The sequence below is a fragment of the Sturnus vulgaris genome, chromosome 25, assembly GCF_052056855.1.
Source record: "Sturnus vulgaris isolate bStuVul1 chromosome 25, bStuVul1.hap1, whole genome shotgun sequence".
Classification (NCBI taxonomy): domain Eukaryota; kingdom Metazoa; phylum Chordata; class Aves; order Passeriformes; family Sturnidae; genus Sturnus; species Sturnus vulgaris.
The window spans coordinates 3,896,136-3,922,490 of NC_142267.1; the positions used below are offsets into that span (position 1 = coordinate 3,896,136).

Consider the following 26,355-nt stretch of genomic DNA (forward strand, 5'->3'; position numbering starts at 1 on the left):
GAGAACGGCCCCCCCCCCCCCCCCCCGACTCCCCCCACCGCGCTCGCGCGGCCCGGGCGTGTGCGCGTGCGTGTGCGCGGCGCGAGAGCCGGGAGGCGGCGGCGGCGGCGGAGGTGGCGAGGGGTGAGTGTGAGGGAGGGAGGGACTGAGGGAGAGAGCGAGCGAGAGAGCGAGGGAGGGAGCGCGGACCGGCACCGACATCCACACCGGCACCAGCACCGACCTGCTCTGCCCCGCTCCGGCTATGTTCCCCTCGTTCGTCGCCTCGGCACTCTGACGCGTCTTTCCCGGCTCTCCATGCCGCTGCATGCCCCAGCGGCGGCTGTGGCAGTGCCGTGGGTGCTCAGGGCCTCCCTCCGCCTCGCTCCCGGGGGATAGCGGGAGGGACGGCGACCGCGACTGCCGGTGCCCGTCCCCGGTTCCTCTGCCGGTGCCCGTCTCGGTGCCGCAGGGCCCTCGGTGCCTGCCTAAAGGGCAGTCTCTCGCTCCGGTCATTTGCGGAACCTGTAGGTACAGACGGTGCCACGAGGCCTCTTTCCTCCGTAACAAGAGGGCGATTTCCAAACCGTGCTGTCACCGTCGAGTCGCTATTCCGTGAGCGGGCTGGCGGAGGGCAGCGGGGAAGTCCGGCAGCCCGGTACAGCGGAGGGTCCCGGGGCGGATCTGCCTGCACGGCACCCGAAGGCGAGCACGGCTGAGCTCAGCGATTCCAGACCCGCGGGCACAGCACGGCTGGCAGGGGCACACCGTGGGCAGACCGTGTGCTCGTTTGTCACCGGTAGATCCGGAACAGTTTTCCTTGGATCAATAGTGCTGCTTTGGCCTTTGGCGTAGAGAACATGGACCTGGGGGTTCACGCTGTGCTGCCCTCTCTGATGGTGGGTTAAACTCCCCAGGGCCGACCAGTACCGAAATGGAAACGCCTCCAAAGTGTGCAAAGCTCAGAGCTTTTAGCAAAAGGGCTGCTCAGCCGGCTCGTTAACGTGAACCTCGCTTAAAGCGTGCTTTAAATTAATACTGTGATAAGGCTGTCAGGAAGAAAAAATAAGGCTTTTCCTGCTTATGTATGGATGTTGCCCAGTGGCTGGATCTGATCTGTGTATGGGGATGCTGGAGTGCTTTTTGGGTACTGCTGTTTCTAGAGAGGAATGTTTGAAAGACCACTCATTGACACCATGAGAATGCGAAACCACATTCTCACTTCGAAACTCAGCTAGTCTGCTTTGGATTTTATCTTCATGTAACTTTTACTTGAAAAGGTTCATTTTTGAAGGGGGTAATTTTAATATTTAATAAGATTTTTTTTCTGATACAAGGGTAGTTAACAAGGAAGTATTGATTGTATTATAGCCATTCCTCTGCACTCCTGGTGAGTGAGATGCAATGCTTGGAACGAGAGCTGCACAAAGGCTCCCTTTCTGAGAAACCATGTGGAAATAGGTCTGTTCTGCGGGGAAGCACCTCTAGCACTGTTTTTCCTCAATGAACCCACCTGCTAGACAGATTTTTTTTTTCCTCGTGGTTTAGGAGTCATTGAGTCTGTGCAAGAATGCAAAGGAGATTGAAGTTGTGAGGATGTCAGTTGCCATAGCAACGCTGTTTCCCATGGATTTTGGTCCTGTGGTAATTATGCTCTTATTCTAACTGATTTGGGAGCTCTGTGGTCCTTGGGGATGTTAGTGCCAGAATTACTGGGGATCTTTCCCCTCACCAGATTGATCTTACACTTTCCTAAAAGACCCAGCTGCTTGTTGCCAATGCTGGCTGCTGTTCCCTTGCATCACAGATGATTCAGGGGAATTTTCTGGGAACGTTCCACAGGTGTCACATCTTGGCAGGGAAATATAGGAAGAGAGAAATACGAGTTTAGGGAGCTAAATATGAACTGTGCTTTCTAAGGATGTAGAGAGAGCTCTGTAGAACCCTGCATTATAACAGAAGAAATGTAACATACATACCAAAGAGCAATCTGATGGGAAAAAGAAAAAGGAAGAAAAAGAAGAAAAGTACTTGTTGGTGTTTTACTAACTTGCCGAGGTTTGGCTTGCAATATTCCTCTTCCCACATTGGTACTTGAAGGTGGAAGCTTTGTGGTGCTGTGTGGGATACAGTCCCTACAGCAAGAGAAGCAGCCCCCAAGACTCAGGTCCTGGATTTAGCTAGGCATGTGTTGTCAGACCTGTGACACTGTGGCTGCTGCTTCATTGTTCTCTAGTAAGCTGTGAGTAGCCTTACTAGTGGTGATTCACCTCTACTGTGGTAGAGACAGAGGTACCAGAGACCTTCATCATGGAATCTCCTCTCGCAAGTGGCCTGGATGGAGGTGCCCTCTCTGTCCCTGAGGGTGGCAGGGGGCACTGTGAGGGGCCCAGTGTAGCAGATTCTCTCAGTGGCTGGGATCACGGAGTCAGCACTGGGAACCTATCCCCTTGCAGAGTGGTTTTGGTAATATTAACTTTAGTTCCATCGCAGCTCAATGGAGGGAAAAACTAGAAAGTGCCATAAATTCAGCCGAGCTTGTCAAAGCTGTCAAGTTACCCCCTGACAAAGCTCCTGTCTGTAATGACTACAGCATCAGCTGGAGGGGATGTGTGCAATGGGGTGACAGCACCGGGGCTCAGCACCGTTACACTTGTGATGTACTGTCATTGGGGACTGCTGGGCACCACTCGAGGGTGATGCTCTGAGCAGAGTTAGTTTTTAAATAAAAAACCTAAAAATCTAAGGGTGTAGACCAGCATCCTGCCCTCTGTTCTCAGCCAGAGTAATGCTGACTGCTAAATTCTAGTAAAGGTCTTTCTTGGCCCCATTTGTTAGTATTAGGAGTCCAGAGACATAATGTCTTTGCACATATAAAAGGTGCTATTGATTTCCTGTTACTGTTGTCCTGAAATGTGCACGGGGTGTCTATGGAGCAGTGACAATCCTCCATCACTACCTTTATGGGAAAAGAATGCTTATTGAATCTCTTCCCATAAAATATAATCTCTTTCTCCCTTCCAGAATTTGCTGGCCCCTGTGGGAGTCCCTTATGTTATGTCTTTGAGAAAATTGATTTTTTTTGTCTCCGCTTTGTACACTTGTGTTTAGTCTTATTTTTAATTTCGCTCGTGTGCTGTGAAGGCTTCCCTAACATTAAACATGCTTTCTCAGTTCTTGTATTGCTTCTCTTTTATATAGATTAACACTTTCAGAATGTTTTAAAGTAAAATAAAGATATTTGCCTGGCACAAGTTTCTCTTGTTGTTGGGAATTTTTTTAGTCTGAGCGAGTCATTGCCCTGTTCCTTCTCTCCAGGCAGGGCTGAGGCACTGACAGCTTATCAGCTGCTTGCAGGAAACTTTGGGGTAAGTTTGTGGAGTGAGCACACACTGATTGATCATGGCTGAATTACACCATAGCCAAAAGTACAATTTGAAGTGTTGTCTGGAGCAAGGTGGTCTTTGAACTTTAACAGTGGCAAAAATACTGTCACTTTTGTCCGTTCCTCTGTGTAGCAAATGACTGACTATGGGATTTTTCCTTTCAGGGAGGAAACGGCAACATGAATTCATAGATGATGAGTAGGATGCCAAAGCCAGAGATGACAGTGCTCTTGAAGAAATGCTGGGTAGAACAAAAAGGTAAAAGGAACAGCTAATTGAGTGCATTTCAGAGCCTGTGGGACTTTGTGGGGTACCTTTCCTCATGAGGCAAACGGCACACCCCCTCAAACCGGAGCTCAGTGTTCTGAATTCCCTCCTCCTCCGTTTTGCATGAAGTCCCAGTGCCACCTCTCACTCCTGACCGGCTCTCTCTTTGCTCGGGTTTTCCCCAAAGTTGCATCATTCTGTACCTAAAACCCATGCAATTCGTCCTTTCCACCCTGTCCCTGCATGTGTGCGCTGGCAGGTGCTGCAGCTCTCCCTGCCCCACCAGCCCAGCAGTTACTCCACACCTCTGCTGCTGTGGTTGTGCTACGGGCAAAACCAGAAATGATAGCAGCCCTGGACCAGTCCATTTGCAGCCAGTGTTGTTCTCCAGAGAGTCGCTCAGTGGCCTGCTCCTCCTGTGGCTCCTGCTGCCCCTGGGCAGGTGCACGTGGCTGCAGTGTTGAGAGTGTTCTGCAAACAGGTGCCTCTGACAGGGCTGAATCTCTCTCTGCTACTCTGATGCCTTTTACCGCATTTTGTGATAATTCTGTTGAGATGCCCAGAGGAAACACTTCTTATTGGCTCTTTCATTCTGCTAAATTCTCCCTGTAATGGAGGCGTGATAGTCTACCTGGGGACTTGGGGAGGTAAGAGGCAGATTTAGTCATACCTGCAGAGCACCACGCAGTAGAAAGGACTTGTTGTACTCATCCAGTGGCAGCAGAAGTGGCTGAAGCAACTGATGAGGAGCAAGAAAATCTTCATTAGTCATGTAGCTCTCCTTGGGATATTTTCCTGCTTGTTTGTGCAGGCTGACTTAAATCCCTCAAAAGTCAAAAGCAAATGTTCTCCTTGCAAGTGCTCCAGGTTTGCAGTGATGATCTGCCTGTTGCCCCTGCCTCTCATCTCTCTCCAGCAGCAGCTGTGTGGGACACAGGGTGTTTCTGGGGCAAGCAGAGGATCTTTTCAGTACTGTCTAACGGGTCGATATGTATAAATAATAGTTTCTGCTGGAAGCGTTGTTTTCAAAACAGCAATCAGGGAGGAATTCCCAGTAGTTCAGATGTTCATGGCATTTAGCCCTCCAGAGCTCTTGGTCCGCTTGAGCCTTCCAGCCCAAAATGACAAGAGCCTGTCATGGACAGAGCTCTTTGCTCTGCCCGTGTTCAAAATATCTGCTAAATATACTCTGAAACACTGGTTGACTTTTTGGAATGATCCTAACTTGTATAAACTGTCCTACAGTTCAAATCCATGATTGTATAATTTTTAATTTAATAGCACCAGAGATGAGAATTTAAGGATACTTAAAATAGTAATTAGCAAGTTTCTGTTGTTGTCAATCCATATTTTGGGAGATTGATGGTTTTGTTAGTTGTTTTTCTGCATATGTGTATGTGAAGGATGTTGATGTATTTTTCAGCAATTTCCATAAACTTGGATGCAAATCTGTTATATTCGTTGGGTTTCAAAATTCTTCACCATCAGTCTGAAGAGCTTTGAGTCTATAAAACTGGAGAACAGCCAATGCTGGCAGGACCCGTGTCCCTACAGGAGTGCTGGTTCCCTAGAGCCAGGTTGTGTAGCCATTCCTTATTCGTCCTGGTCCCTGGTTGGGGCGCTGGCACCCAGCCAGCACAGAGCAATGGTGGCTACAGCACCCACAAGGCCGGGTGAAATTTGGAACAAGGAAGCTTTTCAATATTTGCTGCAGTTTTGAGAGCTCAGTATATGTGTTATTTTACTGCTCATGCCGCTAAACATTGGCTCAGGGCAGTTGCATGGTGTTGGTGCTTTAAAGTGGCCAGTGGCCACTAGCTGTGCTCAGCAGTGCCGCTGCCAGCTCCAGCATTGCAACACGTGCTGTCCGCTCAGCAGTGGCTGGAAAGCTCCGAAAGGACCAGATTTGGCATCAGCACAATCGCTTCTGCAGGCGTTGTGCTTCAGGCGCTGCCAAGTCCTCCCTGCTTCTGCTTCCTTCCAGCACGTGGTATTTGGTGTGACCCTGGGGACAGACAGTAGCCTGAGGGGCTAGCTTGTGGTTTTTTAGTTTTTCCCTCAGTCGTGTCAGCATTCAGGTTTTCAGTTGCAGGAGAGCAACGGGCAATACCTGTTCTGATTTGCTGTTTGTCCTGCAAACGCTGTCATCGGTGAGCACTGGCAGCAGTGGAAGGTGGTGTGTGTCACCCTTCTGGTGACATTGGGTGACAGAGCTCTTGAGCGAGGGAGCCTGTCTAAGGGAGAGTCCTGTTTGGGGTCCTGTAGCCTCATTGCTGATGCAAGTTTTCGTACTGAGGTAGAGCTTTTCAGCACCTGACTGTTGGTGTTTAGCCCACCTCTCGCAAGCAGTCAGGAAAAGAATGTGAATCACTCCATATCCTTTGATCTGAAAGATCAGTGCTAGTCCTTTTCTGTAATTTCTTAGTCACTGTATTTGAAGCTTTTGCCCTCAGAGTTGGAGGCAAGGCAGGAGGAGGAGATGCACTTAGAATTCCTCCAGCTTTGAAATACTTGATTGGAGATAGAATACTGCATAGACCCCCAAAGCATTTTAGCAAGGCCATGCCATGTGTCAGTGGCTGTTACTAGAAGTTGGGGCTCCAAGGTTTTCTCATTTTGTCTGTGAGGTTTTATTTAGTTTGCTTTGGGTTTTTCCCCAAGAAATTTTGGATGTTTTTGAATAGTACCTGTTAGTTCCTCAGATGAGCTATGAACAACCTTTCACTGCAACCTGGGGAATTTTAATCCAGATACTTGCTCTCAACAAACCTGCTATAAACCATACAGGTGCAGATAAATTTTGGTGTCACTGCTGAGAACATAAATTGGAATTTTGATTGTGAAAATTATTGGCAAAGTTTGGTCATGTGGAGCATGTTTTACAGTGTTTGTGACAGGCTGTTGATGGACATAAGCACAGATCCAGGAGAAGATCCTGGGCTTCCTGTAAATATTCAGGTGAAGTTATGCTAACTTACTGTACATTGTTTCCCTGGCAGAGATGGCCCTTTAGATAAATGTTAAATAAACATTAAATACAGACTGACACTGTCAAAAGGAAGATGCAGCTCACTTAACACTGAAAGTGGCACTTGATAGAGACCTTTTGCAATTTGTAGTTCAATAAAAAGGGTAATCTGTGTAGAAATATTCCGTGCTTGCCTATTCTGTCCTTGTCTGCCAGTGCTGTCAGGATTGTGTTCCTGGTTTTACCTTCTTGGTGTCCCAGGTTGAAATACTTCATATTTCACACTCTGAGTTCTATAAATAATTGACGTGCCTGTCTTAGCAACTGAGGATCAGCAGCAAATTGTATTATTCTGGAGTAATAGGGGTTTTCTGCATTCTATACTCCTTTTCATCTTAATTTTCACTTCACTATTGAGAATGAGGAACTGATTTACTCCACTTCAGGAGAAAAGGTATTATTGTACTGGTATTACTGTTCCAGTCCTTCAGGGAAGGAAGTTCAGGGGAAAGTCAGAACTCAAAAATGAACACATCTCAATGAAAACGAGTTATTTCTGTATATTTTCTGCAGCTACTCTTTGGATATATTTCTCATTTCGTGCAACTCTCATGGGTCACATGGGAAAGAATAGTCTTAAAGGTTAGATGAGGTTTAGGCAGACCTAGAAAGAAACTACTCTGTGGCTAAAACTAGTGAGAAAATATTAAGCCAATAATTTTTGCTTATAAGAAGTGTTGTGTCCCCTTGCTGACAGAGCAGAAGGGTTTGTGTGATAAGGCATCGCTGCACCACCCTGAGAGAACTGGAGCAGCTGCTCTGCCATGGTGCCACTGGGAGCAAAGCATGAGTGACTCCAGTTTGTAACACTGAGATTACTCTTCCATTTGGTTTACCTATTCATAAATAATGATAGGAAAAGTCGGGGAAGTTCCTTCTCATTGTGAATTTATAACGTGGCAGAGCCCAAACAATGATGGAGACCTTTAAAGATTTGGGATAATGCTTTCAGCAATGATGCTTTTTAATTGAAAGCTTGAGTGCTCTGTGTGTTAATGATGCTTCCTGAGGGAATCAGAGGACAGACTTTGTTCAGAAGTATTAGGATGGGTTTTTGGGCAAAGGGCAGTGTTGGGGGGGTGTTGTCTTGAGCAAACTGACTCAGGTAAATTTGAATTTGCCTATGGCTTCTAGTTCTGGAATCCAGGTGACTTTGAGCACCTTTTTCCTCTGTTACCATCACCAGTTCTACTTCCTTTGGTTCTCCTATTGTTCTTCCTTTGTTGTCTTCCATTACTCATTCTTCTGTTCTCAGTGCCTGAGGCTGACAGTTTCATTCCTTGGTGACTGCTTTGGCTCCCAGATCCCTATTTATTCAGCTAATGTAGACAGCAGTCCAATTCTAGGGGAGTTGGAAAAGATACTTGTTTAAAAGCAGGAACACAACTTTAGGAGTATAACTTTAGGGATCTTAAACATCCTTCCCCATTTGTTCGAGCTGTGGCTAGAGATCCAGTCCCAAACTCACTCGTGCTGAGCTGAGAGCTGTGCATCCACTGCAGAGCCAACACTGCATGATGGCTTCTGGCACTGAGAGTTTGCAGGATTTATACTTTCTCCATGGGAAGAAGAGTTAGGATGTGGAGTAAACCATTCCCAGAGACCAGGCACGCTATATAGCTTGTTACAGGAGGATGACAGCTTAAAAAAAATTTTAAAAACTAATCCTTCCGTGACCCTCATTGAAGACTGCACTAAAATTCCAACCGAGGAGGCATGACAATCATATTCCCTCCTTACACAGAACAACTCGATTGTCTTATTAGAAAAGAAAGCAAAGAGAAATGTCCTGGATGTAGTGTAGGAAATTGTCTTTACTAAATCTAGCCCAGCGTTTATGAGCACTGTATATATTATTTGATTTTGCCAGAATTACATAAACATGGGGGAAAATTGTTAATGTAAGTTGACTACCAGAGTAAATCACAGCCTAATTATTCTTTTTTTCCCTGGCTAAAATTAGAATTTGATATAGTGGTCAATAGACATTTTCTTTAATTTTTGAGACATAATTTCTAATAGCTAATCCAAATGAATTGGAGAAAGTTGCTGCAGAATTGAAAAAATAAATTATCTGAATTTTATGGTGACTTACTGGTAAATCCCCTTAGTTGGAAGCTTTAATTTACCTCATATTTCATTTTTTTTCTCTTCTAACTGGCTTGTGGGTGTATATTAGGGCAAAATGATTGTTACTTTCTTAGTGCCACGGGGTGAAGGCAGACCCCAGGCTGTCTCACAGGGAGCAAAGGCCAAGGGCTGCAGGGGCAGTGTGTAGGGCATAGTGGGACAGTTGCTCCCTGGCACTGCTGCCTGCAGCAAAGGCTGGCCCTTGGCAGCCGTGTGAGTCCTTCTGGAGCTGTGTGACACAGTACTGGAATGACTGAGGCTCCAGCACTACAACACCATGGGATTCCTATCTGGAGCTGGTGCCCCTGTAGAACAACTGCACTGTAGCTTCTGTTCTTGGTTAAACAGGTAAATGCTGTGTTTCGTGTTGAGGCTACTGGTTTAAATATATATAATAATAAATATATATATGATATAACAACATAATATATATAATATAACAAACTCTTTATGGGGCTTTGCACAGCAAAACCACCTTTCCTCAAAGAGTCCATTAAAGGGGCTGAGACTTTGGAGTTGTACTTCATTTTAGCCTAGGGTGTATTTCCTGTAGCCAGCAGGGTTTAACTAGAGGTGATTTGAGTGTAGTCTTTGTATTTCTGAGGGAAACAAATGGGCTCAGAACTGCAGAAGCAATGGCAAGAACGATGGATCCAAAGCCCATTGTGTAGAAGGTGATTGAACTCGACCTCTTGCTAGGGGAATCTGTGCTTTTGTCCATTCTGAGTCCAATATCTTTAGTTCCTGGTAATGTATATTCTCTTCAACTTCCCCACATAATATTGGACAAGTTACTTGGATGATGGAGAATTAGGTGGAGTATACTTCTTAGGAGAACCTTTTGAAAGAAATGCATGTTTTTGGAATATTTACCTGTTTTTGCTAAACCTAGGAATTGGTTTGGTACATCACAAATGCAGTGACATGTTTTAAGAGCGGGTTTGTCCACACTCATTGTCTGCATTAAGTCTTAGGTTTATTCCTAGTATAACACTTAGAAGAAACACCTTTATATTCTGTATGTGGAGAGAGTAAAAAGGGCAGAAGCATTTCATTTCTGTTGTATGAGGTTTTTCTAATCATCTCTTCTCACACTTGTGAGAGTATTTTTGTGAAAACACTTGGCATTCCTTGCTTCTAAATCATGAAGTAACTTTGTGCAAACAATTCACAAGAAATGGGGTTCCAACATTGTCATTATGGCTATTAAACCTGTCTGAACTGTTTTCCTTTGTGCTGCTTGCCATAGCAACGGTGATGTGCTGAATATCCATAACAGGATATTTGAATATATTCTTAACAGTTTTACTTCTGCATATAGCTCAGTATGCCAAATCATCACATTAACCCAATTAACCAAGCCAGACCCACATCTGCCATGGATTGACAATTAAGAATTTTAAAAGAACTTGGTATTTCATCTCCCTTTTAATGAAACCAACCCAGACACCAATCACCAGCATAGCAGCGGCTTTTATCAGTGTGCTGATAAAAATTATTCATGATTCAGACTGCACAAACTCCTGGCACATCTCCTCTCTTGCTGCTTATCAGCTGGAGGTTGCTCTGTGCGGGTGCCCCTGGAAAGGTAACAGTGAGCAAGTTTATCCCACACCATCCATGCATGGAGTCTTGTGCAGTTCAGTACCTCTGTGCCTTAATAGCAATTGGACTGAGTTTTAAACAGTGGGAGCTGGGAAACTTCAAAGATACCAGCAGCACTTCAATTCAAATGTCTTGTTTCTTATCATTTTATTGAACTGGACTTAAATGAAAATATTTGGGGCTTTCTGGCATTCTGAATGAAAAAATCCCCATTTAGTATCTGTGGTATTATACAGGTCACACTGCTGTGGTAACCTGTGTGTACAGATTAGGTAATTTCAGGTGTGGGAGATTCAGTTCACTAGAGGTTTGTGTCTCCTAGTAGAAAACCTCATGTTGAGGAGGAGAATGAGTTCATTAGCTAGATGGAGCAGAGTTCGTACACTGCTTCAGTAACCCTTTAAAAATGCTTTATTCATCCTCATCCACACAAAATCTCAATGTCTTTACAGAGCAGGAAGGATCTAGAAAGCCAGGCAGTGCTCCTGAAGACACATGATAGAGCAGGGTACACACTGCTGTGGAGTCAGGGTGGTTGTGTTAGTCCTGGCAGCGGAGCTGTTCCCAATTAGTGCAGCAGCACTTCTATGTTCCCAGGCTGTGCAGGCCAGGAGAAGGCGGGCAGTGTCCTGAACAACCTTGTCCCTCAGAGCATGGACCTTGTTGCTTTAATGAGCCATAGAAGTGCAGAAGGAACTGCTCAAGCCTTGGAGGGCAGAGACAGATGTACACTCATGTGTGCACACAGAGCTGACTTGGCATTTCATTTAGTTTGTGGGTGACGTCAGGGTGATGTGACCCATGTAGAGTCCCCATGGTTACCTGTCCAAAGGGTGTCAGTGAATACTGCAGCGAGGGTTGTGACTGGAATGAACGGTTGTGCCAGTTTCCCTGGCAAGAACAGGAAGGCTGTTTGTGGGGAGCAGCCTGAGTTCCTGCCACAAGCATGGGGGGCTCAAAACCAAACGCAACAGCTCTCCAGCATCCCTGTGTTTGGTACCAGAGTGAGGAGCTGTGTCAATATGAGAAGCTATGTCGGTCCCATCATTTCTCTCATTTCTTTTCATTACTTGGTTTTGCCTGGATACCCATTTGGAAACTCAAGCTGCTGAGAATGCTGGCCTGATATTAGAGGGGCTGGAGGTGAGCTGCCCCAGGGCAGAAGCACTGTGGGCTGTGCTCCTTGGCTAAGCCAGGTGCCCTTTTCTTGCTGGAGAAGAGGGGGCAAGGCAGGTCTGTCCTAGGGGCTCCAGCACCTGCCATCCTGAGGAGAGTGCTGGGGAGGAATTCAGCATAGACTGACCCTCCACACTTCCATGAGGCATCAAGCAAAGGTCCGTGACTTGCATCAAAGGTTGCTTCCTGTCCCTAAGCACCAAGGGATGATGTCTCTGTTAGTCTGATACTATCTTTTGCTATAATGCAAACTATGAAGTACAACAACTATATGGCTACCTCATGTCTCTGCTAAACATATGGATTGCCTTGAAAGAATAACCAAGGAGAGACATAAATTCCATTTCCAGCATATTTTGAAGTGCTGAAGGAAACAACTGTCTTAGCTGATCCTGTGGCTGCATTAGTATTTGTGGGTATTTATAGGACACTGTACCAGATGAGCTTTCTGACCGTCGGGAGTGAGCCTGTCATTCTGAAGCCTCTTCATCAATGTGCCTTTCACGCTCCACGAGATTAGCAGCTGCTGAAAATAGGAAAAAGGAATTTTCCTTTCTTCTGTCTTAGAAGAGGCCCATCACACCATCCTCTTTTCGTCTGGGCTTGGAAACAGCTTCGGTCCTTAGCAAAGCCAAAGCACCAACAGGTCTTTTTAAAGAAGTTCTACTCCCAGGAGGATCTAAGAGAAAATATCCTTTTTGTGTGTTTAGTCACACACATCAAAGGAAACAAGCGTTGCAGTCTTGGTTTGCATTGTGCAGGCATTAGCTGTGGTCCAGTTCCGCAGGGCTCTGCCTGAGGAGGCTGAAGTGCCCGTGCTCATCAAGCTTTGACGGGGATGGGGCAGACTCAGCCAGGCCAGAACATTCCACTTCTTAGGGCACATCAGTTTTGAGAAGGACAGAACAATTTCCTTGATGTCTTGGGAGCCCCTTCACAACCCCCCCCGGCCGTGTGCAGTGTGTCTGAGTGGGATCTGTGACACTGTATCACAAACTGTGTCCGAGGGATGGGCAGGACTTTCTCAAGCCTTTAACATCTCGTTGGCCACCATAACTTGGTTCTCTCCACAAATCACAAACCCTCATCATCCTTGCACAGTGCCAAGAACGCCTGTTTCACCCGAGCGTCGTGCTCTGCACCCTGAAACGCTGCGGCTGTGGAAGAGGGCCTACAGTACCCCGAATATTTAACACTACTGAAAAATTGGGAAAGAACTTTTGCAGCCTCAGGGCCGCCGGTCAGGGCAGGGAAACAGCTCCGGGCTTCGTCTGGCACGTAGAAGGGGAGTAGAGCCCTGGAGCTGCTCCCCCCGGCCCGGAGGGCTCTTCTCCGCTCTAGGGGCTCGGCACCTCCGTCCCTCCCGGAAGCGCGGGGACCAGCCCAGCCGGGCAGACCCTCTGACCAGGACACGCCAGTTCGGCACCGGCGTTACTGAGGGCGGTGACAAACGCGGGTCGCAGGTGGCGCCTCTCACAAAACGGCCCCGGGGCGTCCCAGCGGGGGTAATTTCGCTCTCTCGGTGTAGTCTCGGCTCCGGTGCTCGGGGCGGGGCAGCCCCGCCGGGCGGGGACTGGCGGCCGCGCCAATCGCCGCCTTTGTTTGGGGTCACCGGGCGCGGGGGGGGCGGTGCCCGCCGGGGCCGCGCGCAGCCGATGGGCGGGGCCGGGGCCTCGGCCGGCCGGCCGGGCCGCGCGCCCCATTGGTGCCGAGTGCCGTCATTCCGGCGGACGGCGCTGCTCGTTGGCCGCCGGCGCGCGCGGTTCCGTGCGTCATCCGCTTAGTCCCGTCTCCCCCGCGGGACGATTGGTTCCGGCGGCTGTCAGTCACGCGCTCTTGGCCCTTCAGTGGCTGCTGGGGCCGTCGATCACGCGCTCCGTCCTGCCCCCGCTCGCCCGCCCAGCGCCGCCGCTGAATGGCTGAGGCGCGTGCCACTGTAGCGCTGCCGCACTGCCATTGGAGGGGCGCAGTGTCCATCGCGCCCATCCCCTCCGGGGACCCGCCCCCGGCCTGCCACGATTGGACGCCGGGGATGTCAGTGCGGCGGATTGACCAATGGGCGGCCCGGGGCGTGCGCGGTGCGCGCGGGGCGGCCGGGCCGGCGGCGGCGCGGGAGGAGGCGGCGCGCGCCTGGTCCCGGTCGCGAGGAGGCGGAGGAGGATGTGGCGCGCGGAGGGGAAATGGCCGCCGAAAACAAGCCGGAAGGTGAGAACGCGGCCGGGCCGCCCCCGCCCCGCGCCGGGCCCCGCGCCGGGCCTGCCCGCCGGGCCGCCCCCGCCCCCTGCTACGGCCCCGCCGCGGGGCGGTGGCGGCGGCACAGGCCGGGCCGCGCGACGCGAAGTTTGCGGCGGCGGCGCCCCCGCGGGGCCGGGCCGGCCCGGCGGGCGGGCCATGTGCGGCAGGAAGGCCGCGTGGCGCGGGGGCCGCGGCGGCCGGGCCGGGCCGGGCACGGTCCCGCCTCCCGCCGCCCGCCGGCACGTGCCCGCCCGCCGCCAACATGGAGGCCCCGGCGGCGCGGCCGGCGCGGGGCCGCCGCTCGCCACGGCCGGGCCGGGCCGCCCCCGCCGCCCCCCCCGCGGCGGCGGTGGCGGCGCACGTGCCTCGCGGGCGCGCGCCCGTCGGAAGCTGGGTGGCCTTGGCCACGGCCCCGCCAGACCGGGGCCTCCGCGCCGCGGGCGGGCCGGGGGCGGGCGGAGCGGCAGGCGCGAAGGTGAGCGCGGCGCGGGCCCGGCCCCGCTGGGGTCTCCGGGCCGCCCGACTGAGGCCGAAAGTTGCCGGAGCGGCGGGAGCGGGGCCGGCGCGTCCGCAAGGGGGAAGCGCCGCTCCGCCGCCGCTCCTGCCCCCGGCCCGGCGGGAGCGGGGCCGTGGCCCGGGTTCCGCGGGAGGCGGGTTGGATATTTTGCGTTATTTGAGATAAGTTTGTCCCGGCCGGCTCGGGCAGCGGTGCTACCCCGGACCTCGCCGGCCGGGTGGTCGCGGCCGGTACCGGTGTCGGCGCCTCCATCTTACAGGGGCGGGAGGAGAGAGCAGAGGACAGTTCACATCCCCTGCCTAAATCCCGTTGAATATGCCAACACACCAGGGATTGGCCTGGTTGTAGTTGGGCACCTCAAGGAACGGTGTTTAGTAGTAAGTAATAGGGATTTTTTTTTTCTTTATCTGCCACAGGAGATGTACATCCTCGCGTGGAACCCATTTGTATTCTTTACTGGGAAACCCCTTCATAGAATACAAGGGTTCTTATCCCACCTTTTGTCTTGATTTTTTTTTCTCAGATTGCTTTGGGAATATATTTTTTTTGCGTTGTTTCTTGGCGGCTCTGAGCCCCTCTGGGCATAGGTTTGAGTTTTGATTGCGCCGTGAAATTCAAAGGCTCTGCAAAAATCTAAAATTTAAGTAGTAGAGGTGGTTTTGAGTGTTGTTGGCTTCATCTTTTACTAATCTCTTTGATGCTTCCAAATCCATTAGTTCGATCTTTCCTTTGGTCTGGAAAACGTCGGGCTTCATTCTTTTCTCACTTGCGTGTTGAAGTACATGATTAACTGCACTGAAGCAGTGAAATGCCACCTGGCTAACAGGGGTGTGTGCGAGGAGAGAGCGAGCGTTCACCTGGACTTCCTGGCTCAGATTGTGACGTTTTGGTTCTCTTGGGGGTGACAGTATTGTCACTAAAGCACAGTCGGGTTCGATTGACTTTTCAGGCTTCCTGTGCCAAAGTACGATGGATTTTTCCTCTGTAAAGCACAGGTTTCAGTGTGCTCAGCCCTGTGAGGCTGCGGCTCTACGGACCAGGCAGGTCAGTGCTCCCTGACCGGGAACGTAACTTGTCCTTTCCGCTTGTTATTTATTGCAACTTTTGTCATGTTTGGTCTTGGTAACTGGTTTCAGGGGGCGGATGAGGTGTGCCTTTGCTGGGGAAATGGGTCGGCAGCCGTGTTTGCTCTCGAGTAGGGCTGTGCAGGAGCTGCCAGCGAGACGCCCGCTGTGCCCGGCGCTGCCGGCCGGCGTCTCCGCTGGCTGAGCCGGCGCTGTCTCTGCTCTGTGCCCGTGCAGAGCAAAGGCAGCGTCGCGGAGGTGGGAGCAAGCAACCCCGGCTCGGCACCGGCGCCCGGGGTGTTGTCGTACGAAGTCACAGAGCTGCTCCCCCGCTGACCTACTTTTGCTCTGGATTTTCAAGGAGACGACATATAAACCATTCATTCCATAAGCTTAAACTCCACCTGTCAGAAACTTAAATGGGAATGCTAAAGGCGTGATTCAAGTAGAGTGTTTCACCGTTAGCGCAGGTGCTGGAGGAGAGAGCACAAGTTGCTATAGATTTTAGTTACTTCAATGAGTTAAAAGCGGATGTAAATGGCAGCTCGCGGGCCGGCTGCGGAGCAGCGCTGCTTTCATTGGGGAGCCGCCTGCTCCATCCCCCCAGCGCGGTGCAGCAGCGACGAGCCTCTGAGCAGCAGCACACGGCTCTGCAGACCTGCCTGGCCTTGGAGCTCCCTGCCGAGCTGCCGTCGGGGCTTCGTGTGCCCCCCGAGCAGCGGGAGTTCCCCAGCGGGAGTTGAGGTTTGGAATGAGGCTGGCGCCGCTGTCCCCTGGCTGCAGGAGAGAGCTCCACGGCTTAGAGAACTCGGGTGAGTTTCCTCTTTAGTGGTTTCCTCGGGCAGGATGAGGCTGGTTCAGTGACCCAGCGGCTCTTGCCATCCTGCAGCAGAGGGTTTGTGGGTTTTGTAGTTCCTGCTGTGTTTTATGCGTCTGAGCTGAGCCGGGAGAACTGACCCTTGCTGGTGCCATCTTGGCAGCTGTGACAGCTCTGAACTTGATCAGAGGGTGCTAAGGAGGGTATCCTTTTAGAAACTTTCTTTTTCTAATCTAAAGTTCAAAAGGGGAAGAATGTACACGGACATCGTTTTTGTGTTCTCACAGCCAGGTACCTCTAACCAAGAGCTTTGCAGAGAGTGGTGCCCATGTGTTTTGCGTGTGCTGGCGCAGGAGCTCAGAATTTTGTTGTGCGCTGAGTTTGGTTATGTGCAATTGTTGAATTTTCTGTCTGTTAGTTGAGGCAGGGTCATAGGTGGGATTGCAGGAGGAGGTGGTTTCTCCCTACAGTTCCTGAGCTGGGGGTGCTGGTGGCGTGGGCTGACTGAAGAGGGTAAGTGGAGCCTCAGATGTTACTGGCTTTGGAGAGACTATTTGGGGAACAACAGCCTTTTGAAAACAAAGCATCCCCGATTTGGTTGTTAAACAGCAAATATTTACTTCCCTCTGCAGAAGTGTTACCTAAGGTTTTATTACTTAAACAAACCTGAACTTACGGTGTGCTGATGGCTGGGGTTGTGTGCTGCAGGATCAGACTGTCGCGGGGAGGAGGCAGCATTTGATGCTCTGCTCAGTCCACTCCTTGCCCAAGAATTTTTGCTGAATCTCAGCATTGGGATTTTACCAAAATTTCTGTTGTCAGAATTGAAAGGAAACTGTCTCCTGATGATGTTTCTAGACCCTCTTTGTGGGCTGTCAGCCAGCAGGACAGGTTCAGGAAATGGGTTTAATTCCCTTTTTCCAAACAGTAGGAACTATATGTTTGTGAGGTCAGTTTTTTGAGTACTTTTGGTATTAGTGTAGTGTTATTTGCTATGTAAGGCTTAGGGCTTATTTAAAACTCTTTTTAAAATTTAATTCCGCATCTCTACTTGCTAATGATTTTCACAATTACTTTGGCTTAAAGGATTTTTGGCTTATTTGTGTCAATTTTAAAGCTACATATGCAGGAAACCTTCCTGGAGATGTATTAACTTAGATTTCATTTTCTGTATCAGAAAATGATGTAGTGAAATGATGACGTAGAAGAACAGTTAAAACTGATACCTTTAAATTAGTATTTAAAGACTCAGTGCTGATCTTGCATTACTAGTGGTCTTAAATGGCTCTTATTAAGACCTCCTTACAAAGGTGGATGTTGTAGGAGGAAGGGGCAGTCGCTATTCTCCCTCTATCCGGACACCCTTCAGAAAGAGGGAGCTGGAATGTGACCTTCCTTTTTCAGTATCCCTCTGTCTCTGCTTCAATAAGCCACATGTGTCTGAAGGGAAAAAGCCCCCAGCCAACAAACCCAAATATTGCCTAGGAGTGAAGCAAGGCTGGGTGGAATGCTTGTGGAATACTGGTCTGGTTAATTGAAATGCAGTGCTTCCAGCAGCTTCCTGCAGCTTCCATGTTCTGCTTCCACACCTTGCTGAGTTTTTGCTTGGTAGTTTTCTCCCCTCACTTTGTGTCCGTTTTCACCTTCCTTGGCTCCTGGCTGCCTTGTGTTGTGTTAATGCTGGGTTAAACCCTGTGGGTTTGGAAAGGCAGGTTTGCCTGCAGGGGCTGGTGCCTGTCTTAGCCCCAGTCTTTTGGGGTACAGCACCTGCCCTATTCCCAGGGCAATGCTGAGGGACCACTCTGTGCTGAGTAGCTGTTGTGGCACTGGGTGAACGAGAGCAAATTCTCTTCTCACTGGACACGGAGCGCTTGCTGTCCTGCTGCTCACATCACACACTTGGGTTCAGGGGGTTGGGTTTTTCCAGCCAGCTCTCCACGTAGGTTTCCAAACTCTTTGTGGTATGAAAAGAAAGAAGTGAGAATATTTGTGGCTGATGGCTATCACCGTGTAGGCTCAGAGTAAGTGACTGCCCTGGCCTTAGCCAATACTTCAGGACTTCTGGGAAATGTGTTGTAGTGTTGAGAACATCTGTAGTTTCGGGAACTGAGTAAAGAGCTGGTTTATTTTTTGCTAGACCTGACCAGTAATATCCACCAGTCCTTGGCTTGATTGCCATTGAATTTGATTATGTAATTTTAGTGAAAACCAAGGGGTGAAGGAATTGATGACGTCTCAACCAAAGAGTTGTTGGTGATGGTGAGCAATGGTTTCATCGTTCTGGTGCACTTGTCAGATTTAGCAGCCAAGCAGTGAACATGAGGAGCTTCAAGGAGAGGCTGAAGTGACTGTACTGTTTGAACACTCCCAAGGTATGCTTTTAGGGTAGGTCCTTGTGTGTACCTTCTGACTGTAAAGGAATTCTCTTGCTCCATTAGCAAGTTCTTGGAACCTGCCTAGGTGGGAGAGGGAAAGAGGAGCTTGTTTTGCTGGTGAGGGAAAGTAAACTTGGAAGTGTTGCACAGGGTGCTAAACATATGGCACAAGAAATAAATTGTTGATTGTGTCACCCAGCTCTCAAGCCAGTGTGTAGGCCTTCATTAGGGAAAATTTGGCTCTCATCTCTTCCCCAAAATGCACCGTTTGTAGCTTTACCTAATTGGTGTGCACACTAAATTTAGTTATAAAATGTCAAGAAACTTTCTGCGATGTGAAAAGGACAAAGGGACTTGGGAGTAGCATGTTACTGGTGAGGGCAACTGGGCCGCTGATACACAGCAGCAGTTTTAGCTATATTTGTGTTTCTTATGGTTTTAGAATTGTTTGTAGAGTTTGCCATAGCAACAAAGTATTTATCACAAATATTCCAAGACACTAAGGCTAGATTCAGTAACTTCTAGAGGAAAATGGTTTTGTTGCTCATCCTTCATACTGACACCATTCCTGTGATTCCCTCCTCATCCTTTCTGGGCTTTTTCCTTCCTTGCTTATTCCATTCAGGCAGCAGTCATGGCCATACACATGCTGGTTGGTGTTGGCTCTTGTTCCTGTCGTACATTTTTTACCTTTGCCTGAACTGCTTAGTCTTTCCTTGTGTCCTCCCATCAGCCCCAGGCTGCATCCCGTGCTGGAGGACTGGGAATGCATTTCCTCAGCCAGTGTCTGACTGAGTGCTGGCATCCAGCGGAGCCCTGCTGAGACAGCAGCACTGCAGAGCTGGACCTGGTTATCTTCTCTTAGCCACCCTTGATTGATATTTAGAAATCTGCTTTTGTTGCCAAGAGATTTACTACTGTAATCATACAAATATTTCTAGCAAACAGACCAAGAGCTGTTGCATTTGCTTCTGTTGCTGCTTGTTTATGGATGGAAGATGCCAGGATTGAAGTTTAACTGAGAGAAATAGCATGGCAATCCTGCAGTTGTTTGGATCTGGAGTCATTCTTTGCATTTATTTCTTCCAGATGGAATTTGTTGGATTTGTCTGTGTCTGGAGATCAGCAAGTGACTGGGTGACTACGGTGACCTCTGTGCACTGTGTTTTTGTGATGCCACTTGTGCAGTGTAGGGCTGCAACTCTGCTGCTTTAGTAGTTGGTCAGTGGTGGTGGGATCAGCTGGATTCCTGCCCCTTTCCCGAATAAGGATGGTATTGGGATTTTAGTAAAAACTGTTTTGTACTAAAGTGCTCATTTGTAATGTTTAAACACCTCTTCCCTCTCTTGAGGTAGTTAAGGAGATGGCCAGCCCTAAGTTATTATTTCATAATAATAGGTTTATAAAATTTGTGTTTGGGAGTTTATAGCTTACTTGTGTTATTTATTTCCAGTATAGACCTGTCTGCAGATCAGCGGCTGATCAACATCCTTTTGGTGATTTCTTTATTTTCCAGATACATGTTATATAGGAAACCTGTGGTAGTTAACAGGGCTGCAGGTTTAAATTCACGTCCTGGATCACCAAAGATTTAAGAACCAGTTAAAGAAAAGGAAAAGGGGATAGGGGGTTGTTTGGAGAGTGGGGGTAGAGCACAGACTTTCTGTGATTTGCTGTTGTGCACTTTAAAGTTTTATGGGCCATGGTACATCCCTTGGGAGGATAAAGTGCAAGGAGCATGAAGAAACCCATAAAATGACGAAGGGTTTATGTGGTATAATTAATGTGGAACTTTCCATGAACTTTATAATACTTACACTTTCTTAATTCTACATGAGTTTCTGGTTTGCTAATAAGTAATCTTGAAGATTGCTAATGGAACTTAAATTTTGCATTTTCATTCTGAATTATAACAGGACACATTGTAGGCTGCTATATTTTAGTCTATAGCTTCCTTACTTGAGTTCTCAGCTGTGGCTGTGCCTGCCTTGGGAAACATTTTTGAGCTGTGGCCAGCTCTGCACTAAAAACCCCCGTGTTGATAGAGCTTTACTGGCAAATCCTCCCTGTGCCAGTGTGGCCCTGCTTGCACAGACGCTTGTTATTGACACTGGATGGATTTGCAGATCTTGGTGTTGTTAGTCGCACCCGTAGCAAAAATAAATGAGGAGAAAGTTCAAGTAAAAATCTGGATTTGCACAGTAAAACCAAATCAGTGCTGGGAAGTTCAGCTCCTGTTTTTAGCTACTGAGGAGATTTTAGTTGGTGATAAATGGAGGAGTTTGCCTGCTGGGTGCTCTGCCTGTGCTGCTGGAGGAGCAGGACTGCAGAGCAATGTGGACCTTTGTCCCTCTGCCTTCACCGGGAGCCCCCATCGTGGTGGATGGGCTGGTCAGCTGCACTAGCAATGGCAGATTTGATTCAAACCAAGGGATAGCATTGGGGAGGGGTTTGCTCACCTCCCTAAAGATGGCATGGTGTTTTTTGTGAGAAACAGGACCAGGAAAGTGGTGTTTGGTTTAGAAGAATGGGAACTCTTGTTCCACCAGTATCCTCGGTGCCACTCGGTGAGCAATCCTCCTTTCCTCTCCCCTTCCCAGCTTCCCTGGACTTTCTTCCCTGTAGGAATACATTGTGTGATTGCAGAGGGCTGAGAAGCAAGTTTGAAGGTAAATGTGTGTACGTTGTTTGGGGCTATGGATTCTTCACTCTCATAGCTGATTGTCTGATTTCATCCTTTTACAAGGTCAGACCTGGTTTAGAGGTCACTGGATTTAGGATTTGCATCCCATACCGTAATGGTTGTGTTCTGACCACACAGCTTGAGGAGTCCATAATGAAAAGCTGGTTGGATTGAGGCAGGAGGCAGTTGTTTTTCACACAGGGGATTTTTTTTGGAGTGAGGAAATGCCATTGCTAAATGCAGAAAAGGGAGGCATCCATGAGATGTAGTCGTGTTACAGGATGGTGAGAATGACCTTCCATTGCTGTAATAACAGAAGGTGGGAGATGCTAACAACAGGAGTTGGAAGGTTTAGCGTCAGCAAGTTCTGACAACTTCTACCACAACATTTTAAAGGGCTCTATTATCCATAGGCACTTTCTGGATTAATAATACTGATAATTGATGACAATGGAAGAAAGTTAATAAAACGAGCTGAATAATTAGAGGTCTGCCAGCCCTGCAAAATAATGGAATGAGTGATAGAGGGCTTGACTGATACGGAGGTAAGGGGAAGTAATACAATTAATGTCAATTAAAATGTGCCCATGGAAAATAAGCTGATGAGATGTAACTGGGATGTAGTTTGGCTGATAAAAGCAATAATGTGTGCTGTAAAATACTTTGCGCCTTAATGAATTGAATGTAGAGCAATGCAGTGTTTTGAATGAGAAATTGAAATGGTGTAAAATGAATGCAGGGAGTGTGAAGTGAGTATTGACTGCATTGGGTGGTGGATCTGGAAATGGCTAGGAGCTGCTGGCATGGCAGGCCTTGCCTGGCTCTGGTCTTTGCCACAGGCAAGTTGTGTTTTTGTGGATAACCCCAGGTATTGCAACTTGGGTGTCTGTGAGGCTTGGAGTGGCCCAAGTGCAGGGAAATAGCGATGACAGCCATACGTGCAGAGCATTGGCTAGGGAAAAGGATGTGGCCAAAAAGCCCTGTAGAGTCATGGTCTGAAATACTCAAGATCCAAATAGAAATCCTGGAGCGGCGTAATGGAGAGCACCCTCTCCGTGATTTCTTTAACAGTCCAGCAGAGATCGATCCTGCTTGGCTGCTCCTTGCCCAGGAAAAAGTTGGGAAGTGGCAGCCCTGTTGATTTAATCTGACACAGTCACACAGTAAAGTTCCCAGTAACTCACGGAGCACGCAGGACTCGTAAATTACAGAGCAGCTCACGTTTATCATACACATCACTGCTTATCTTGTAAACTCATCTGCTGGGCTTGCACGAGCAGTTGATTTAACAGCATGTATATTGTTGAACTTGACACATCCAAGAGTCTAATCAAGCTTTAAGAATACCAGGGATGTCTGGCTGCTGGTGTGAAGTCTCTACAATTCCTGAGTAATTTCTAAGAATGCTCGTGGGCCAGGCTCTGTCGGGTTCACTGCAGGTCACAGGGAATATCTGTGTTGTATGGAATTGCAGAGGAGTTTTATCGTAGTGCTGGCATGTGTTTTATGACATAAAATGATTAGATGTGTAAAATGAAGTTAATATCCTTTTTCTGTACATTTCCAAGTGGGAAATGACTATAAATTAATTTTGTAGGGTAAAATGCCAGTGAGTAACTGTACTGCTCAGGATCTGTCATGGGATGCATGAGGCTGGTGGAAGACAACAGAGATATGGTGTGTTTGGAGGGAGAACTGATAAAGTTCTGCATTGTGGCTGGTCTCTCTTATGCTGCTGCTCCAGTTCCTTTTCCTGTGAGAACTGATTTGGTTGATAAACACATGCATTTCATGGGTGCTCTGATTCTTTTGATGGTATTAGAGGGTGATAGACATCTTCAAGGTGCTGCTGTTGGGACTGCTACAGGCTGGTGTGAGATTGCAGGGCATTTTGGGACTCAGGTCTTTTAAGGGGAATTGATGCACCTTCTACAGATTTAGCAATAACAATTTCTATTATTTAGTATTTCTGCTTTTGAGACCCTTGGGCATGGTGAGGTAGGAAAATTTCCATCCCTCTTCCTCACTTTTATGTTGAAGAACTGCATTTATTTCCTGAGCTGTGAATGGAAATAAAATTAACCTGGGTTTGATCAGGTATGGCATGTTTTAGTTTTAAATGAACTAATAGACCTTGAGTTGCATTTCTGCTGCAGCTTGACAAAATTATAGCAGGTACTGGGACTCTGTGCTTATTTACTTGCAAATCCTGTCAAGTGTGAACTTCATTTATGACTTCCCTGGCAGGTCGTGCTGCTGTGGTCACAGCTTCTACAGTGTTTTGTTGCTATTGCTTGTAAAATTTGCCACTGAGGGAAATAATGAGCAAAAATAGGCACAGGTAAGCATACACAGGCTCCTTGTGCCCAAATCCATCAAAGCTCTTCTAAAACTTTGCAACCAGAAAGAATTAAACTGCATTTATATTTCTGAAATAAAGTTGCAGTTTCAACAGAAAGCTGCTATTTGTCTTATTGCCATGGCAAATTGCTCTTTTTGGACAGGGAGACTGGGGAGTTTCCAAGTCTTGTCGTCACTTGAGTCTCCTGGTTGCAAGCACCCATTCTCCTGTGTGTACATTATGTGTCTCCTCTTTTTTCTAGATGATCATGGGAACAGCAATGGCAGTCATGTAAAGATCTTTTTACCGAAGAAGCTGCTTGAATGTCTACCAAAATGTTCAAGTTTACCGAAAGAGAGGCACCGCTGGAACACTAACGAGGTAGTTAAATCTCTTTCTTATTCTTAAATGTACCAGCTTACTTAATGCTTATGGATTGTTTTGTGAAAGCATGCAATGCAAGTTACAGGATATGAATTCCCTGGCTCTGGAACCTATTCCATAAATAATAAGTCTTAGTACACGCTGAAAGTGAGCTTTAAGTGAGACTTGAAGGCAGATGTGGAAGTTGACTTCTAGTACAGTAGGAGTCTTGCTCATGTGTATGTGATTTGTCTCAGAGTCAAATCTCATATCACCTTAATGACCTGTTTCAAAATAGTTTAAAATTGGATAGGTGTGTTTGTACTGTGATGAATAAAGTGCTACTTTCCTTTGCATGAAGACTTCTGAACAAAAAAGCAGTGTGTGTTCTTTCCTGCCACACAGGAGCTTGGGAAATAACCAGCTTACCTCTGTCTGAGTAATCTCATTAAGAACAAGGGAAACACAGAACTGGGTGTTTTTTATTGGAATCCAGTTACCCTGAGTGTGCTAGTTCACAGATCACCTCTTACTGCATTGTGGTTGGGGTAATTTAAATAAAAAAGAAGTATTTAAAATTCTATGAAGTTAAAGAGCGACCCAGGTAGCTCTACAATCCCTAGGCTTTATTCCTGCTGTGCCGCAATACTGAATGTCCCATGGCAATACCTACAATGTGTAGTTTTAGTTTTTAGTAGCTCTGTCTTAGCATAGCTTTGCCATATTTATGGGAATCGCTTAATAATAGAGGCAATCCACTTGGAGAAACGACTGTAAAACTCCAGTTAGTGTCTGCTTGTTGGGAGCTGACTGTTCCTGTTCCTCTGATGCCTCGTTTGTAGATATAAACTTGTTAACAGAACCTGTACTCATGAGTTTAACACCTGCAACTGGCAGCTGAGTGCAGGATCAAACACGGCTCACTTCTGTGTGTGTGTTTGCTGAGCGTAGAATCAATCACAGAGCAGTGACTGTGTGTATTTTTCAAAATTGGAGTCCTTACGTCTCTTCCTTTTGGTGTCTGGAAGTTAAAATCTGGTATCTATTTTTAACATACCCAGCACTGTGATGGAATGAATCGGGTCTTTGGGGCAGTTGCTGGCCTTGGCCTTTTTGTGTAGATGTTCTGTCTTGGGTCATTTGAATTGAAATGTAAATCTAGAAAATGCAGGTTGCAGTTTATTCTGTGATAGGGTTTGTACTAATGGGGACAGGGCATGGAGCAGTGGCAGTTCTGGTGGCTCTGATAGATGATGTTAGGACAAACAGAGTTGGGAAAAGCAAGCTCTGCACGGGTTTGTGACAGAATTATGTTCTTCCCTCTTGCTGGAAAGAGCTGTTTGGTGGGGTGAGGTTTAATCACTTTAATATTGCTGCTGTCCCCAGTGCAGAACTTTGTGCACACACTTGCACACGTGGCTTTGGGCAGGATTGGTGTGTGGAGCTTCCTATGGGTACAGGATGTGGCAAAGTTCATTATGCTGAAAACTGTTATTATTCATGAGCAGAAGCAGTAAAGTGAAGGTGCTTGGTGTGTTAGGTTGGTATTAGGTTGGGAGGAGAATTTGGGAGTGTGGCTGTTCTTGTAAGGGTCGTGTCAGTGTTTTGGGGAGCGAGGAGTGAGTGCTCTGCTGGTGCTCGCCAGTGTATTGCTGGGGTGGGATTGTCTGCTGCTGTAATTCTGGATGGATTGTTTCCTGATAGACACAGGTCATCACCTGGGACATTAAAACCACACCCAGCCCCTGTCTGTCTTTCTGAATTTCAGATTCCTCTCTCTCGTTTGTATCCCCTCTTCACAGATCTCTCACTGAGGCTGTTATGCCATGGAGATGTGGATGGAGCTGGGTCTGTCTATGAGCTGTAGCTCATGGTGACTCTGCCAGCCTCTGTGGTGTAGCTGGTGCAGTATCCCTGTTGCATGATTTAAATGAAAGTGTGTTTCTTGTGGCCAGAGAATTTTTGGCCCCATTAGCTCAAAGGCGGGGAGAAAAATAGAAAAATCCAGAGTCTTATGCCTAGATGAAGTCTTGGAAATTTGTGTTAATTATGGGGGAGGAAGGAGCTGAGCTTCCAGATTTTATTGCCTTCCCCACCCCCAATCTGAAAGTTTAATTCTGTGCACTGTTATAAAACTTGAATTTTTCTTAGGGTATAATTGAATAATAATGTTGGACTACATTCCTGAGGCATTCCTAAGGGAATAAATTTTTTCATCTGAATACACAGGTGTTCTGCCTGTGCTAGTGAAGGCAGAAGTTGTAGAGAAGAAAAAGTTGTATTTTATGCAGTGGTATTTCCAGAATTTTTGTACTGATTTCAGAATCCCTGGTCCTGTGTGTGATGTGTCTCTTGGACAGGGAGGTTTAGTAATAGATGGAAAAGAAAC

General features: G+C 47.7%; 1 protein-coding gene across 7 annotated transcripts in view; it reads left to right on the forward strand.

The window, feature by feature from the left end:
* Positions 1-80: 80 nt before the first annotated feature.
* Positions 81-26,355, forward strand: part of CAMTA1 (calmodulin binding transcription activator 1) — a 235,027-nt gene continuing 208,752 nt past the window's right edge. For 6 of the 7 annotated variants that reach the window (XM_088178821.1, XM_088178816.1, XM_088178817.1 and 3 more), the window contains exons 1-3: positions 81-123; positions 3,530-3,623; positions 23,866-23,984. In XM_088178821.1, the coding sequence (XP_088034947.1) occupies positions 3,557-3,623; positions 23,866-23,984 (186 nt within the window). In that variant the 5' untranslated portion in view covers positions 81-123; positions 3,530-3,556. Of the gene's footprint in view, positions 124-3,529; positions 3,624-13,641; positions 13,777-23,865; positions 23,985-26,355 lie in introns of those variants that run through there. The other variant, XM_088178819.1, reaches the window with a different exon arrangement.